Source organism: Microcebus murinus, chromosome X, assembly GCF_040939455.1.
Source record: "Microcebus murinus isolate Inina chromosome X, M.murinus_Inina_mat1.0, whole genome shotgun sequence".
In the NCBI taxonomy this organism is placed as follows: Eukaryota; Metazoa; Chordata; class Mammalia; order Primates; family Cheirogaleidae; genus Microcebus; species Microcebus murinus.
The window spans coordinates 106679791-106697474 of NC_134136.1; the positions used below are offsets into that span (position 1 = coordinate 106679791).

The following is a 17684-nucleotide window of genomic DNA, read 5'->3' on the forward strand; positions in this document are numbered from 1 at the left end:
CATTAAAAATTAGGTCAATTTACTTTAATATATTTATTTAATCAAATATTACAAAAACATTATTTTTACATGCAATAAATGTCATAGTTTACTTCCTTTTTTGTTCTTACTGAGTCTTCAAAACCTGGCATTTGTGATTTGCTAACAACACATCTAAAGTCGTATTAGTCACATTTCAAGAGCTCAGTATTTTATGTGGCTAATGTCTACTAAATTGGACATTACAGCTCTAAAAGGAGACCTAATATTGGGATTCTTATGGTCAGGCAACTTTAAAAAACACTTCTCTGCTTGGAGGAGGCACCAGGTTCCACTCCTTGAAAATACATCTCTCTCACTAACAAAGCCTGGATTAGTTCAGTGTTGAAGTGATGCTGTTGGAACCATACAAGAACTTTAGTAGTCACACAAATGGGATACAGTAGTCCACCTTTATTTGTGGAGGATACATTCCAAGACCCCCAGTTGATGACTGACACCTCAGGTAGCACCAAACTGTATATATACTGTGTTTTTTCCTATACATACCTATGATAAAGTTTAATTTATAAATTTGGTGTGGTAAGAGATTAACAAGAATAACTAATCAAAGCAGAACAAGTATAACATTATATTGTAATAAAAGTTATATGAATATGGTCTCTTTCTCTTTTAAGATAATATTTTACTATACTCACTTATTTTTGGACCGTGGTTGACCATGAGTCACTGAAACTAGGGAAAGCAAAACCATGTATAAGGACAGACTACAGTACTCTAAAGTGAGGCATGTCGCAAGAATTTTGAAAATATCATTCATGGTAAAATACTTTATTCCACTATCATGGAGATGTACCATTAGTGACTACATCATTACCACCATCTGGGTTTTCCTTTAAGGATGGAGTTATTTTTATGCAAATTCTAAAACCCCCTAACCGGGAGGCAATAGTTAGATTATCTCCTAGAAAGTTACTTAAATCTTCAGAGTTTGTTATTAAATAAAGAGTGGAATACTTATTTCATTTTTTTGAGAATGATATAAAAAACTCAGTATCCTGTGAGTGAAATGTTGATCATGCTAACACAGCCAAAAGTTGTCTAGGGAAAATCTTGAAGGCAACTTTCCAACAAAGTTCTACTTTATTCCCATTCTCTTTATGGTCTGCCCCAATTCTTATCCCTTTTCGTCTTGCGTGTGGTCCTTTCTGATGGCGAGTACTGTCAACAATGATACAGAGAAAGTCTCTCATGTATCTGTTTCTTTAGGAGTTCTGTGCAATGAGAGGATTAAATTTCCAACTTCAGCTGAAAGGTACAAATCCCTGAGAACCATTAAATGATTACTGAAGTGTTAGCAGTTATGGTTTATGATGGACCGTCTTCCTCAGAGTGGAAAAACAGGGATATTACTATCCAGATATTCCTTTCATTACTTTTTGAGAATTCTGTGGGAACCCGTACTTGTTTTGTTTCACTGCTGGATATCTATTTCCTGGAATAGTACTTGGCACATAGTAGGTCCACAAATCTTTGTTTAATTTATATACTGAAAGAATTGCTTGGCAAAATTCAACCTGCTAAGACTTCCTGCTGGTAACCACTCTGCAGTACAACCTTCTTTGACAGCAAGAGCTTAATATATGATTTGGGGCAAGCTAAGAATGATATGCAAAAATAATATTAGTTTCCTCTCTATATTTTTAATTAGAGTAATGCTGTCTTTTAAACTAAGACTTCTGAGTACTTTATAACCATGGTCAGTCCATCTTAATCACATGCACTACTTTATATTCAAGCACAAAACATACACAACACCTTCAGATGGATGCCAAAGTAGAAATAAACTATTTAAAAATTGTTGACATGTAGAATGTCTGAGAAGAAAATAAGCATAACAAGATTACAAAAATCTGTCAAACAGTTTCCTCTAATACTGATTTGAAGTTGTACTTTTTCAAGTATGCTACACTACAGTTTTCCTTTAAAAGTTCTAACCAAAATTATAATGTAAAAATCTCCTAGAAGGTATGCAACACAAAGTATTCTCAACTTACCCATCCAGCCCACACTATCACCCTCTGCCTGGAGGCCGGAGTTTCCAAAGCTATTGCCACTTAAAGTTGTTTTGCTATTCTCCTAACAACCTATATTCTTGAGGTTACCTGACCTTTGAACATGCAGTTCTCATGATCAAGTATACTCTTTCTACTTTTTCTTTTCTTCATTTTTTTTTTTTTTTTTTGAGACAGAGTCTCGCTTTGTTGCCCAGGCTAGAGTGCCGTGGCATCAGCCTGGCTCACAGCAACCTCAAACTCCTGGGCTCAAGCAATCCTCCTGCCTCAGCCTCCCCAGTAGCTGGGACTACAGGCATGCGCCACCATGCTCAGCTAATTTTTTCTATATATATATTAGTTGGCCAATTAATTTCTTTCTCTTTATAGTAGAGACTGGATCTCACTCTTGCTCAGGCTGGTTTTGAACTCCTGACCTCGAGCAATCCTCCCGTCTCAGCCCCCCAGAGTGCTAGGATTACAGGCGTGATACTCTTTCCACTTTTTCTGTGGTGAACTTGCCTGGTTATGGTGAAAATTTCCTTGGATTTCCTAGACTGATGTTATCACACCCTCCTCTCTGTTCCTATTTATTTAACATAGTGTTAAAGATAGTTATTACAGAATTTGAGAAGTATTATGATATACTGTGACTTAGAGGTTTATATATCTATCTCTTTCTGCAGTAGACTGACTTCCTTCAGTGTTGGAAATGTGATTGATTCCTTATTCCCTCTCATAGAAGCAGACATTTGCCTCCCTGACTGATGTAGGGTCACTGAACAAGAAGCATTGTTTTGCTTAATGTTGAAATGTTTGGTCTGCCCCACTGTCCTGAAACTCACCAAAAATATGTTGAATGAGACAAAGAATGTTGATATCCATAGAACAATAATGTTAAGGGAAAACAGCTTTGCCTGTAGGGAACCATGCCTCATGATGGTTCTTTTGAGAATATTCTGAAAGGGATGTACCTATTAAATACTTGGTTGTGGTTGGGTGCAGTGGCTCACACCTGTAATCCTAGCACTCTGGGAGGCCGAGGAGGGAGGATCACTCAAGGTCAGGAATTCCAAACCAGCCTGAGCAAGAGTGAGACTCCGTCTCTACTAAAAATAGAAAGAAATTAACTGGCAAACTAAAAATATATATAAAAAATTTGCCGGGCATGGTGACACATGCCTGTAGTCCTAGCTACTCGGAAGGCTAAGGCAGAAGGATCACTTGAGCCCAGGAGTTTGAGGTTGCTGTTGGCTAGGCTGACTCCATGGCACTCTAGCCCAGGCATCAGAGTGAGACTGTCTCAAAAAAAAAAAAAAAAATCCTTGGCTGTGACCTTCAAAGATCTTCTGCCCTCTGGGAACCAAGAGGCTCTCTTAGTGAACAACAGACCTTGGTATACACATTCCCATGCCCATGCCCTCCATATTTCACAGCTGCTTGTTAAATTCTACCCTCCTGCCATCCCTACTTTCATTCCAAATATGGGAGAAGTAAATGAGGTGGCTCTGCATCCTCTGCCCCCTCAGTAACCCATGTCTTGGAGTAATAAAGCATCCCCCAAATATATATCTCAACAGGAGATTAATATAAGGATAACAGTAAAGTTGAAGGTGCTTCTTGAATTATAAAGTAACTTATTATGTTATGACTACTGGCATCATCATCATTAACAACCCCAGCATCATCTCTAATAATAGTAATAACTCCTTGTAATGCCCTGATTTTAATATACTCGGAGTCAAATTATAACCATAGCAATAAATATGTTATGTCTCATTCTTATTCATAATAATATGATAAGATAGGTTTGATCAGGATTACACTCATCACCAAGTGCCATTTTTATGGATGAAAGAAGTTCCATTTTCATCATGTATTATACGTAAGGCTTCTTAGGAAGGCCCTGTCCTGTAGATAGTGGTGAGTATTATTCTCTTTATTACTTTCCTTAATACCTATTAGGCAGAGCTGTGATTTAATTTTTTGGCTCAACATTTCTAACTTTTATCTTATAGTCAGTAAAACACATGGTGTTTGAATCCCAGAGCCTTCATTTATTAGCTTTGTGATTGTGGGAAAGGCATTTAACCATTCCGAGAGTTATAAGAATACCTTTTCTACCTATCTTGCTGGGATTTTTAAAAAATCACATGAAGTAATATTCCTGGTAATTTTAAAAACAGCATGGAAATGTGAAGTGCTAAACCAACTTTAAAGCTACCACAATTAAATCTATCTTACATCTTTCTGTACATATTTTTGTAAAATTGATTTTATACCATCATTCCAAGTTATCCATCTCCTGAATTGGCTTCTTAATTCTATTAAAACTAAATTCTTCTTTATACTCACCATATTATGACCTCGTGACAATCAGAAATAACCCAACACACATACACACACACACATACACACACACACATATAACACAATTAAAACAAAAAATTTCTAAAACATCTATGTGTGATGAATCCTGATATTTTCTCTTTTTTTCACTAAGAAACAAATGCTGGCAGTAAGCCTCAAAGATTAAAAAAAAATAAACCCCAAATAACAAGATAATAAGAAATGATGTCCTCAACATTATTTGCCACTTATTTCTATGCATTCATAATCTTACCCAAATCACCTCTTATCATGTCCTTATCATATTACAGTTTTTTCTGGCATCATCCCTTTCCAAATGTTTTTATATTTTCCTGGATTTACACTTCTCTCACGTATTTTCCTATTGCCCTCTCTGTGAAGCTTTTCCATAGCTTCACAGACTTAATATTAATAAATAGTTATTCCTTGCATTGTCCCTTCCCCAAGTCACTTGATGTACCTACCTCTATTATATCTATTTTATTCTGTTTTATTAGATATTATATCAATTGCTTAAATATCCATCTACTGATTATGCCAATTGTATGTTTCAATTGTTTAAGTGTCCATCGACTTCAGGAAATCTTCAATTCTTTGTGACTGGATTGAGATTGTGTCAATTTTAATATCCTGAACACCTAGCACAAAATCTGACACAGAGCAAACCCAAAGTAAAAATTTGCTGAATAAATGTATTGGTTTCAAAGGTTAAGGGAAAAATAGGAAAGTATCAGGGCTAAATGTTCAAAGTACAACTTAGTGGGAGTTCATAGGTTTGCTAAGACACGGGTAATGTTATGGGCAGATCATCCCTTGGGGGTAAACACTGGCAAGGTCTCCTAATCCCTATGCCTTCTGGGAGTGGTTAGTATCATTGCTATGGCTTGAATGTTTGTACCATACAAAACTCATGTTGAAATTTAATTGCCATTATAACAGTATTAAGAGGTGGGACCTGTAAGAGGTGATTAGGTCATGAAGGATCCACCCTCATCGGTGGAATTGGTACTATCATAAAATGTGAGTTTGGCCCTCTTTTGTTCTCTCTCACTTTTCGTTATCTGATGACACAACCAGATGGTCCTCGCCAGATGCTGGCACCTGGCTATTGGACTTCCCATCCTCCAGAACTGCGAACCAATAAATTTCTGTTCATTATAAATTACCCAGTCTTAGGTATTTTGTTAAGAGTAGCACAAAACAGTTTGACATTCACCTACTCCTCTTTTCTGAACATCATCACAATTCTATTACCAAATTTCTGTTCATAATGATATCCCAAGAAAACTATGAAACATTTCAATAGTTTGGCCTCCTTTCAATGAAGTTATCTTGGCTGGTCATATATTGGTTGAATTGCCCCGAGTACTCTTCTAAGGATAGTGCTGGTTAAGGAATTAAATTTGAAAATTCCTATAAACTATGGATTGGATGAGTTTACTCATTATAGCATATATCTTAAATTTACATAATCTTCCATTAAACCATGATGCACAGTTTATTATTTTTTTGACAATTGTCTTGTTTATAGTTAAGCTTGTTTCAGGACTCAATTATTAGTATTTAAAAGAATATATATTGTCCTTTTGTAAATACATATAACACCCATATACTATAAAAAACAATAGAAATTCAAGGATAAAATGTTTGAAATATGTGTTACTTAAAATTTGCAGTAAAATTGGATTTTTAAATAAATCCATGTTAACTAGGATTTACAATACAATATAAGCCAGTACTATTAGTTGTAAAGCCAGGATTTGGAGAACTGTGCTGGCACATTAAATTTATTCATTTTCACAGCCTGCAGGCATTTTAATGTCTGAGTAGCAATAAGAACAAATTACCTAAAAACTTTTAATAGGGTATAATAAATTAAGACTGAATGGTAATGCAAAAGTGGGTACAACAGGAGAAAATTATGAATCTTATATAATGATCCCACAACACTTAAAGTGTGGAAACAACATTGGTATTCTGAGACGTGCTACCACAGTTGATCCTAATTGTTTTTCTCTTGTCAAATAGAAATTGCACATCAATCTCAAAGTATTGCAAACTGTTCATTACATGCAAATGGTCATGTTTTGCAGGCTCTTCAAGGGGACTCAATCTTCTTTACAAAAGGAGCAATGCTAGAAAAGGAGTTTCTCTGATGATACTATGCATCCATTAGACTTCTTCATTTATAAGTAACAAAAACTACCTCAGCCAATAAGATGATTTATGATAAGGAAATAGAAGGGGCTCACAGGATTGAAGGGAAAATCAAATGATCAGACTTGGAATAGGCAGGACCTCAGCAGGTCCCCATAGCAGGAGTATCTTGTTGGTTTTGATCAGGCATCCCCATCAAAATGGATGAATTTCATCATTATCACTCACCTCAAAATTAAGTATTCTCACCACAAAGAAACAAGTGTTTGAGGTGATAGATATGCAAATTACCCTAATTTGATCATTACACAACGTATATATGTATTGAAACATCACACTGTACCCCATAAATACGTTCAATTGTTATGTCAATAAAATAAAACTAATTAATAGGAAGACAAAAAGTCTCCAGAAAAAAAATATGATTAGCTTAGTTTAGGACTTCTGGGATGGTGAAAGAAAGGCTCTGGCTGAACAACTTCTAGAAACTCTCTTGGACAGAATACTTGATTTATTGTCCTATTAAGACTTTTCAGGTACCCAAAGGGAACTTGCAATACTATCAGTCAAGAGAACAGTTGCTATATACTTTTTATAATGAATAAGTTCACCACACACTACTTAAGTGATTTTAAAACCATTTTAAAAGTTTTAATCAAACACCTTCTATTAATACATGGAAATAAAATGACTTAAATTACATGTTTATTTTGATTTCCTATTTTTTTTGGCTACTATGGCTTTCATTTGCTTTATGAGCATGGATTGAGATCATTTCTCTGTTACATGAAGTAACAAAGAATGTTTAAAAAGCGAGTAAAAAGGGCACTTGCATCTTTATTGTAAATTTTTGTTACTCTGCTTCTAAAGCAGGAGTTAAACTTTTTCTGTAAAAAACAATATATGCAATATTTTAGGCTTTGCAGGTCATGTGGCCTCTGTGGCATATTTAATACTGTCTGCAGCAATAAAACAGCCATAGACAATACATAAATAAATAGACGTGGTTGGGTTCCAATAAAAATTTATTTATAAAAGGGGTAGCTGGCAGTATTTGACTTCATAAGCTTGATCTTTTAAGGAATTTTACGTTCATAGGATCAATAATATAAAGTATCCCTTATATTGTATTAAAATTCACTTCATTGCAAGTTCTCAGGGGGATGTCATAGGTAAAATATTTACCCATCAGAACCAGCTCAATATACCACATGAAATCCTACATTCTATGGTATCATGTAAGTCTGTTATTGTAGTTTCTTGAAATATTCCTCAAAATGAGTTTAAGTAAAATGAAAGGCTGACCCTAGAATAAGGAGGTAATTAAAATTTGAAGAAATATAAGGTTATAAACTAAAGTTATCTATTGACAAGTAGAAAGTAATAGTGAACTCATAAATCTTCAAGGGGAAAATGCCACCATATAAATATGCATTCATAGTACATGTATCTATTATTTTCCTGTTACACATGTCTCTTTTTATTAGTTTGATCAGAATACCTTAATATAAATTCATTGCCAACAAAGTTCTGCCAATTATACCCTCACAAAAAACAATAATTTTAAAATTTGTTTACTCTCATGTTTGCAAACAATCTCAGTCTCTGCCTTATATCTATAGTTTGGTAGGAAGATTTACCATTATTATGACTAGATATTTGCTACTCAACTTGATGAATAGTTCATTCTGAACCAATTCATCTGCAAATAGGCCTCTTGTACTATCATTCGTCAATTTTATCATTGCTCAAAATATACAACTTATGTCAGAACATTTTCTCACTCTCCTTGTACGACTTTTTCATATCCAGCACTTTCCTTATGTTTCCTTTCACAATATTATTTTTCCTGGTTCCCAAAGTCATGTTTTCCAAAGTGAGATTAAGAATCCCAGAAGGGTAATGGAAGAGTGTCAAGAAGGACTAGCGGACACTAAGAATGGCTGTAAAAACAAACAAACAAATAAAAAATAAACAAACAAACAAAACCCTCATTTGTCCTAGGCTAGAGCCAGGAATTTTTGCAGTGTTTACACACTGCCCTGTGCTTCTATCTTTGCTTTAATATATTGACCTTATGAAGCTGTGAGCTCATTAAGAGAAACAGGGTTGTCCTAATCCATTTATGTTGCTATAAAGGAATACCTGAGGCTGGATAATTTACAAAGAAAAGAGGTTTATTTGGCTTATAGTTTTGCAGACTGTACAAGAAGCATGATGCTAACATCTGCCTTTGATGAGGGCCTCAGCCTTCTTCTACTCATGGCAGAAGGCAAAGGAAAGCCGGGATGTGCCGAGATCACATGGCCAGAGAGTAAGCAAGGGAGAGAGGAGATGCTAGGCTCTTCTTAACAACCATCTCTCTCCGGAACTAATAGAGAGAAAACTCACTCATTACTATGAGGATGTGAGGATGGCATCAAGACATTTATGAGGGATCTGCCCCCATAAATCAAACATTTCCCTTTAGGCCCTATCTCCAACATTGGGGATCAAATTTCAACATGAGATTTGGAGGGATCAAACTAAGCTATCGCAGGGGTTCTTAGGCAACCTGTATTCCTAGCAGCAAGCAGTGTCTGCCTTGCACACAGTAGGCTCACATGGAATGTTTGCTGAATAGATTCTGGTATTTAAAATATTCATAGAGTATGGTACAAGAACGGTGCCACCATATTGTTACCTATCAGAAAATGTAGGAACTTCAAGTATTCTGTACACAGAGTAGGTGAAGGTAGATAAATGTAAGAGAGAATGTTTTGGCTATGAGATGGGTTAAGAATGGCAAGAAGAACAAACTTGGGGATAATTTGCCTCAGGTAACTATACAATAAAATTATAATTCTTTCATTTATTTATGCATTTATTTATTTTAATGAATATTATATGTTCAATGCATGAAGAAATTGTTCTATGCACTGAGGTATATTGTTAAACAAGAACAAAAGGGTCCCTGGTAAGTTTCTATTCTAGTGGAAAATACAGATAATAATCATACAAATACATATTATAATTTCAGCAAGTGACAGCGCTATGAAGAAAATAAAACCATATAATTTGGAGACAAATAAATCCCATTTGTGTGTGCATGTTTGTGTGTATGTGTGTGTGTGTAAGTCTGTGTTCTTTTTAAGATGAGGAAGTTCCAAAAGGCATGTTTGGGAAGATAAAATTAGAGTATGGACATATATAAAGAGAAGTATACAAAAATCCTGAGAGGGAGGAGATTGGTTCCTGGAAGATAGGAAATAAGGATAGAGTTGAACACTCAGGCAAAGAGAAAAGCAAGTTTAAAGGTGGAAACAAGCATTAGAAGGAAGAGTAAGAAGGTATGTAAGAAGAAAATACTAACAAGATCAATGTGGCTGGCATGTGCTCCTTGCAAAGTATTATTTCATGAAAATTACTCAACATTAATCTTACATGTCATCAAATAACTTCTGCTTCTCATTGCTTCTACATTGGTGTAAGGAGTTTATTTATTTATTTTTTCAATTTGGGATTTGCAATCAGCATGCTTCACTGTTTTTGTAGAATCTTACTCTCTTGATAATTTAATGCTCTAAGAATGGGAATCCCTTAGAGATGACACGTTTTTCATGCATCTTAAGCAGTTCTTTACTGCTGTGGTTATTACAGTAAGTTATGGTTTTTGTTCTTGCTTCTTTCCAATAATGTATAACAATCTGTCATCTTCTTAAACATGCCATGCTGGACAATGCAACTATAAAAACAAGCCATTGAAATTATCCAATTATTTTAATATACTTATTTCTGAAAGATACATTTGATGGGCAAGGATTTAGAGCCCCTCTCTGAATCTCTGCACTGTGCCAAACTCCCAATAAATCTGCTATTTACTACCTCTGAAAAGATGAATAGGAGCCAAGAAGTTGTAGAGGAGTTTCTAAGTAGCAATAAAAGGCTAACACTATTTATGTAAGAATGAAGTACCCAACTGTTTAACTCTATTATGAGACTGAACTCTCATGCCACTACCTGCTAATAATATTGAAAAGCTCATTTTAAACTGTATCCCCATACTTATACATTGCTGCAACCCTAAAGCAAGTAACTAGAGACAAAATCTCTTAGCAGTAAATTTTCTTGCTGATTTCCTTACGTTAGTGTATGTCCTCTAGTTACAGAAACCAGGAGAGCTTTGTGACCACAAAACAAAATCTTATGAAATTTTATTACTTCTGGGGAAATATAAAAGGCAAGCAATGGTAACAATTATTCTTAGCATTAGGGTCCCAATGAAGGGCAACAGATGGTAGAAATATTTACCCAAGTGATTTTTACATCATAGTTTCTATCAGCATTTGAATTTCAGCAGTGGGGCTATTAAGAGGCCATCAAACTCAACAGCCAGCTGGTGAAATCAGCACAGTAAAAACTGACTCTATAGAAAATATACTTGTATCTGATTTGGTCCTTTACATCATATGCCTTTTTCTAGATTGACTTTGATTCAATATGTATTAATATAAAGTCAGTTATCTCCCATGGAGCTGAGTGAGTAGATTACCAATTAGGTATTAAGGTGAATCCTAATAAAAATACAAAAACTCACTCTCCATAGAAGATACTACCAGTGACCTATGTACAATCTATTCAACACTCATCATTTTTGTGCAAGCCAATGACCTTTCAGTGGCAGCCTCTGCTACATAAGGGCTTTCTGGGCTGCAAAAACACAAAGCAGAATGAGAAGAATGAAAAACCCTAGGCATTTCCATTAAGAGTAAAGGAGCCTTTTCATGGACTCAACTTGTCTCAAACTTTGAGGTAGGAGTCATCCCAACTCCATTGTGCTCTGTGAATCTGAACTCTTCAGGATTGGGTCCTTTACAAAGTGCTTTAGAATTTTCTTCAATCACTAATAGCCAAGGTAAGGTAGAGCTGAAGAACAGCTAAACTTGTCTTTGACATTTTTGTATTCTTTCTTTGCCTTCTCTCCTCAACTCTAAAGTACCAATGCTCTCTTTTTTTCTCCCTTTTGTTCCCCTTCTGAGAGATCACAGCAGGATCCTCATGCTCTTAACTATATAGTTTATATGTAATTTGCCATTCTCCATGCACATTTCAAATTTGAGAAAAGGAAGATGTATTTTCCTTGACTAGAACATAACTTTGAACTAGAAGGTTTTTTTTTTTTAATATTTGATGGTAGGAACATATTAACATATGTAATTCATGTTGACTTTAGTATCCTCAATCACAGTGAATTAAGATTTATTACTATGTCACAAAATAAACTTATTGATTTGGTTTATTTACAGCAACATATATAAATATATTACGCATCTACCATATAAGTTATAGAGCAGTAAAACACAGTAACATTGTAAGATATACCAGAAAACTAATTAACATTAACAAGACTATAGTTTGCCTAGAAACAGCAGTTAATTCATGTCAAAATAACACATTACTGTTTTACTCCCTATGTTTGCTTAATATTTGTTGATTTAAAGTCCAAAAGATCTTCGTCTAAACAATCCCCCTGCTGTTTATTTCTTAAGGTTGATTTTAAGTGGAATCTCTTAAGATTTCAAGACCTTCTGCTTGTTCATGGCAACATTCTTTAGAAGGTACTGTTAATTTTTAATATGGTTGACTCAGCAGCATTATTGAATAAAACAGGCTCCATTTCCATTAATTAGAAGAATATTCAGCTCCTTTAAGTACTTAATCTAATGGTGATTTTTATTGTTTCTACTAGCAATTGTAGAAATTTTCAATCCCATTCAATAACAGCTTGTGTTTTAAGACAATTCTTTCTAGTCTAGAAAAACCGAGACCTAAATATTAGGACATTTCATGATTTCTACTTTCCTGTTTCACTAAAAGTACTTGATGGCACAAAAATTCACTCTGTCACTATATGAGTTAACCTTATTTGTATAAATTTCCTTCATGGTGTTCAGCTTTACCTTTGAAAACTTCCATTAACATTTATTCTTGTTAGTTAAAAAATTAGTAGGCAAAGGTGTCAGCTATTGAAAGCAGATGTGTTTGGCTGAATTGGAATTTTCCTCAATTCCTAAATCCAAAAGCTATATTTTGAGAAGATATCATATTACATAAAAAATAAGGTATAATTAAGTTTCCGGGGTGATTATTCTGCATTTCAGATATTTAAAGACAATAATTCAGTAAATAAATTTTAGTTTTTATAGATACGAGCCAATCACTTATGAAGAGTGATTAGTGATAATAAGGCCTTACATTTAATGAGTAACTATTTTGTGGAAAATCCTATTCTAAGTGTTTTATATACTCATTTAAATTTCCATTTCAGAAAAGAGAAAGTAGAGACTTGAAAAGAATGAAGATACATTTTCATGAAATTCTACAACTATAAAGCTAAAGGAGCTGAGATTTGAACCCAAGCTTTCTGAGTCTAGTATCTGACTTCTTAAACTTTCTTCTAAACTTCTTTCTATTAATGCCTAATGTGGCATGTCAATATTTTAATGGATGATAAAACTTTGAATATGTACTCAATTACTGCTTTTTAAATGAATGCATATAGAGATGAAGAGATCATTGAAATAATTCATTAATAAACCAATTTTTAGTAACACATAACATGCTTGATATTTTCTTGGGTAAAAAAAATGGTATTTTTAAAGAGGTCCCTCATGGTGGCATGGCATATTTCTTTGGATTATCTTGAAAAATATTGATGCATATATTTAATTTTATCATTCACTTGTGACAGAGAAACAAAATAATTGACTTGCATGGAACTAGACCATCTTTCTGGTATTGGCAGTTAGTTTATTTTGAATGACAATACCAAGCATCAATTAGGGCACTAACTTCTCATTTTTAAAGTGAAAATGATAAATAGAATGTAGTTTTATAGAAATATATATGGACAAACTTATAACATATGCATATTTTTTGTTTCATTTTATATCTAAATATGATTTCTTTACTGAAAACTTTACATACAAGGCTTCAAATTCCAATGTATCTCTGTACATATCTGTTTAATATATGAAATGCTCGATTTTCTTCTCAGTAACCATTATTGGTTCATGCCAGAAAATCTGTCTGCTGCTAATAGATACCATTGGCATTCTTTTTTTCTAAAATAATTTCATAGCAAATATTTAAATTCCTTCAACTATTAATTATTTGTCAATCAATAATGATAATGGCCAAGGTAGCTGAAATTACCAAAGCTTCCATTTGCCTTAGCAATGATGGTGTCTTATAGTATCTTACTAGACCCCTTTTCAGAAACTTATCCAGAATGGAAAGATAACCTCAGGCATTTTACATAAGTGTATGTGCATGTGCATGCATATGCATATACATGTGTACACATGTTCATAATTTTGGACCTACTTTTACCAGGAAAGAAATATCTTAACTGTTTATAGGATTTGTGATATCATTCACAGATCCTTAGCTAGAGGGAGCTTTCCCTGGATATGTAGAATCCTTTTTCTTATTTCATGTATAGATTGAGAAATAGGCTAAATTAAAGTCTCTTAAGAATTCTCTAAGGGAAAATTTTGATGAAAGAAGTGAGGTCCTTTAGAAATTCTCTAGACACTTAAAATTATAGATTTGTAAGATTGTGTAATAGCAATGTATCAAAAGATCAAATGATATCAAAATAATTTGTTTTGGACTTCTGCTTCTTGCCAAGTTGGAGTAAAAGATACCAGACATAAACTTCTTCCTGAAAAACTTAAATAAAAAACAGATAAAATACATGATACAATGGTTTTCAAGACACTAGACATCAGACATTGAAGGACAATGGTCCCTGAGAGGTTGGAAACAAATGAGATGAGCTCTACAATTGCTCCAGCTTACTGTTGAGAGAAAGTTCTAGGCTCACACAGAAGAAGAGGAAATGATCAATAAGCTAGGAGGCCTCCTTGAGTGAAGGAGATGGAGCTAAGAGTAGGAGCAGGCCAAGGTGACTAGAGAACACAGGCCATAATACCAAAGAGGAGATAGATAACACAGAATTTTGGAGATCTGCAGAAGGCTCCCTTCCAGTCTCAAGCTGAGTCCTGATCAGCTCATATATGTGAGAAAACTACTCAAAGCTACAAACAAACTACACAAAAGAATTAAAGCAAACAATCACCAGAGCTAATACATGGCTGGCAATGGTGCCTATTCCCACATGCCATAGTAGAAAACTTCAGCATTCACAGAGCATCAGAGAGAGTACCCAGAAGGGTTTTGCCTCAGTAGTAGGACAAAATTAGATCTAGGCTTATGCTGTTCTGCTCATAACTAACAAAGTATAAAAGGAGGACTCCCAAAACATCATTTTCTTTCCAAGGAAATTAACTATGTTCCAGAACAAAGGTTAAGAATAATTATTTGAATACAAAAAATCAAGCACTCAACAAGTTAAAATTCATAATGTCTGGCATTAAAAATTACCAGTCATCCAAAGAAGCAGTTAAATAACACCCTTAATGAGGAGAAAAATAAATCAATTAAAATTGACCCAGAATAGACACAGATGATAGAATTAGTAGAAAAGGATATTATAACAGTTATTATAATTATATCCCATATCATTAAGTAGAAGAAAAATTGAACATGTTGAGTAGACACATGGAAGAAAAAAAGACACAAATCATACTTCTAAGAGATGAAAATGTCTGATATTAAAAATATAGACTAGGTGGGATTAACCAAATTAGAGATTAAAGAATATTAGTCAATTTGATAACAGAAATTATATAAAATGAATTATAAAGGAAAAAAGACTGAAAAGAAATGAATATAACATCAGTGAATAGTGGGAGAGCTTTAAATAGCCTAACACATGTGAAATTGGAGTCCCATTGTTGTTAAAAAAATAATGGCTAAAAGATTTCTAAATGTGATGAAAATGTTAAGCCCACAGATCCAAGAAACTTAACTGACTTCAAGAACAAATAACATGAAGAAAACAACACCAAGGCACATCAAAAACAACTTGCTTGATCCTAAAAGCACTCCCTAATAAAACTTCTGTATGCTAATCTCCATCTTAGAGTGGGGGAATAGAATGGAGATATATACACACTTCTATGTTGCTTGATTTTTTCTGAAATTAGTATAGATTAATTTTATAATAAAATACTGATTAAAATACATAACTACCTTGTGTTAGATACCTTTGGAAATAGAAAGATGTTTATATATTTTCCCTAAAACACGTTATATGACTCTAATATATTTCTGCCTTTCAGGCAGAGACTTTATTATGTTGCGTTATCTCAAAATTTACTTTAGTGCTATTAATAAATGTATCTTCTGTATGACAACAGATTGGAAATCCATGAATTTCCTTTATATCCAAATGCCAATGCTGGTGTGCATACAAGTTTTATTGATATACATATAATTATACAAGATTTTAAATTATGTATCTTCTGTGTTTAAATAGCTTGCCATATATATAGGTATTTAAATGCTTAATTCCTTAATATCAAAAGGCATATTTTTTATGCAAACATATTTGAGAACAGAGAGTTGTAAAGTTGAATATAATATTGTTTTTATGAATCCAGCATTTTTAAATGTCTAAACTATCTAATAAACTACTGTTTTCTTTGCCTTCATCTGTCTTAATATATATTTTCTGGCATTAAAAATTGGCCACAATTCAAATCTACTTGATAGAAAATTGCAACATGAACAATGTGAATTTAAAAAGTTGCCAAAATAATTAAGCCTTGGTGTAATAAATACAATATTTCTGATGCCTAAACTATATATTTTACCAACTAAATTATATACTCCACAATTTAATTTAACTTGATCTGCACATTCAAAAGACACAGTTGAAATTAAACTATACACTGGTTATAATCCATATGTTGCATCTCCATTAACACAAACCATAAAAAAGTCAATAAGTACCACCAATTAACTCTGCATTGTTTTGGCCTCTGGACTATCTCATAAGGTTTTTTGTCAATAGCATATATAGAAATATTGCTATATCACCACAAATTGTCTTTAGGGTAACAGAACTGTAATTATAACATGATGGATATTTCTAGTAACTACATTATTGCTAAGTATACCACAAGTTCTCCTTCTGGACAAGTTCCAACATAAGGCAAAAATAAACACTGCCCCAAACCACAATACATCCCTGCTGTAAGATGATTCCGTGTATCATAGATTCAAATACGCTTCACAGTTCATCAGATAAACCAGTTCAGTCTAGGCAAACTCTCTCATCCTGACATATAAAGTCCATAGCACAGTTTCCTGATATTATCACTATGATGATTTTCTATTATGTATAATAATGACAACAAAAGTCCTGAATTCTAAGTGTCCACCATTCTTCACAACCTGAACTTAAAGAAGTTAAGCAGTCCTGATGTGGTAAAGATAAAGATAATTTGGAAGAACAAATCTCAAAAACTTACCTTAAGATACCATTTGTATTTAGCATGTTCCCAATTCTCAGGAATTTGTGTCTTTTTGAGAAACTGTTCAGCTTCTGTTAGCCATTGATTAAATATCTTCATATCGTAATGAAAACGTCGCCATTTTTCAACAGATCTGTCAAATTGCCTAGAGATAAAAAAGAGGGATCAAGAAAAATGGACTGTATAAAACAAATTATATGAATGGAGTATATATTTTTTGTTTGCATTGACAAAAATATTATTCTGATAGTTTCTCAGATTTATAGATTTCAGTTCCAGTTAACCAAAATAAAATACTGAATACAAAATATGATTTAAATATGATTTAAAATTAAAGGCTGTATCTTTTTTTCCTTTAAAATCAAATATATCTCTTGATTGAAACAAAGACAAAGATAATTATTTTGGAGTATTAGTATTTTTTTCTCTAAGATCATATTTAATTGTTTAAAATTCCAGAAATTTAAAAATAGGCTAACATTATAGTAAATTAAGTATTTGGAAGCTATATATTCAATTTCAAAATATTTTTTGGATCAAAATCAAGTTATTTCATATAGTCTATCAGTTTCAATATCATTCTTGATCCAAAACTGCATATTCATTAAGCTAAATAGGAGGAATGCGTTCTGGTGTTCTCTTGCACAGTAAGGTGAAAAGAGTTAATATTGTATTGTCTGTTTCATAATAACTAGAAGAG

At 33.5% G+C, this 17684-nt stretch overlaps 1 protein-coding gene across 9 annotated transcripts in view; it reads right to left on the minus strand.

Moving 5' to 3' along the window:
* DMD (dystrophin) overlaps window positions 1–17684 on the minus strand; it is a 2109452-nt gene that overhangs the window by 1049268 nt on the left and 1042500 nt on the right. For all 9 annotated transcript variants that reach the window (XM_012756891.3, XM_012756894.3, XM_012756895.3 and 6 more), the window contains one exon: window positions 16982–17129. In XM_012756891.3, the coding sequence (XP_012612345.1) occupies window positions 16982–17129 (148 nt within the window). The remainder of the gene's footprint in view (window positions 1–16981; window positions 17130–17684) is intronic.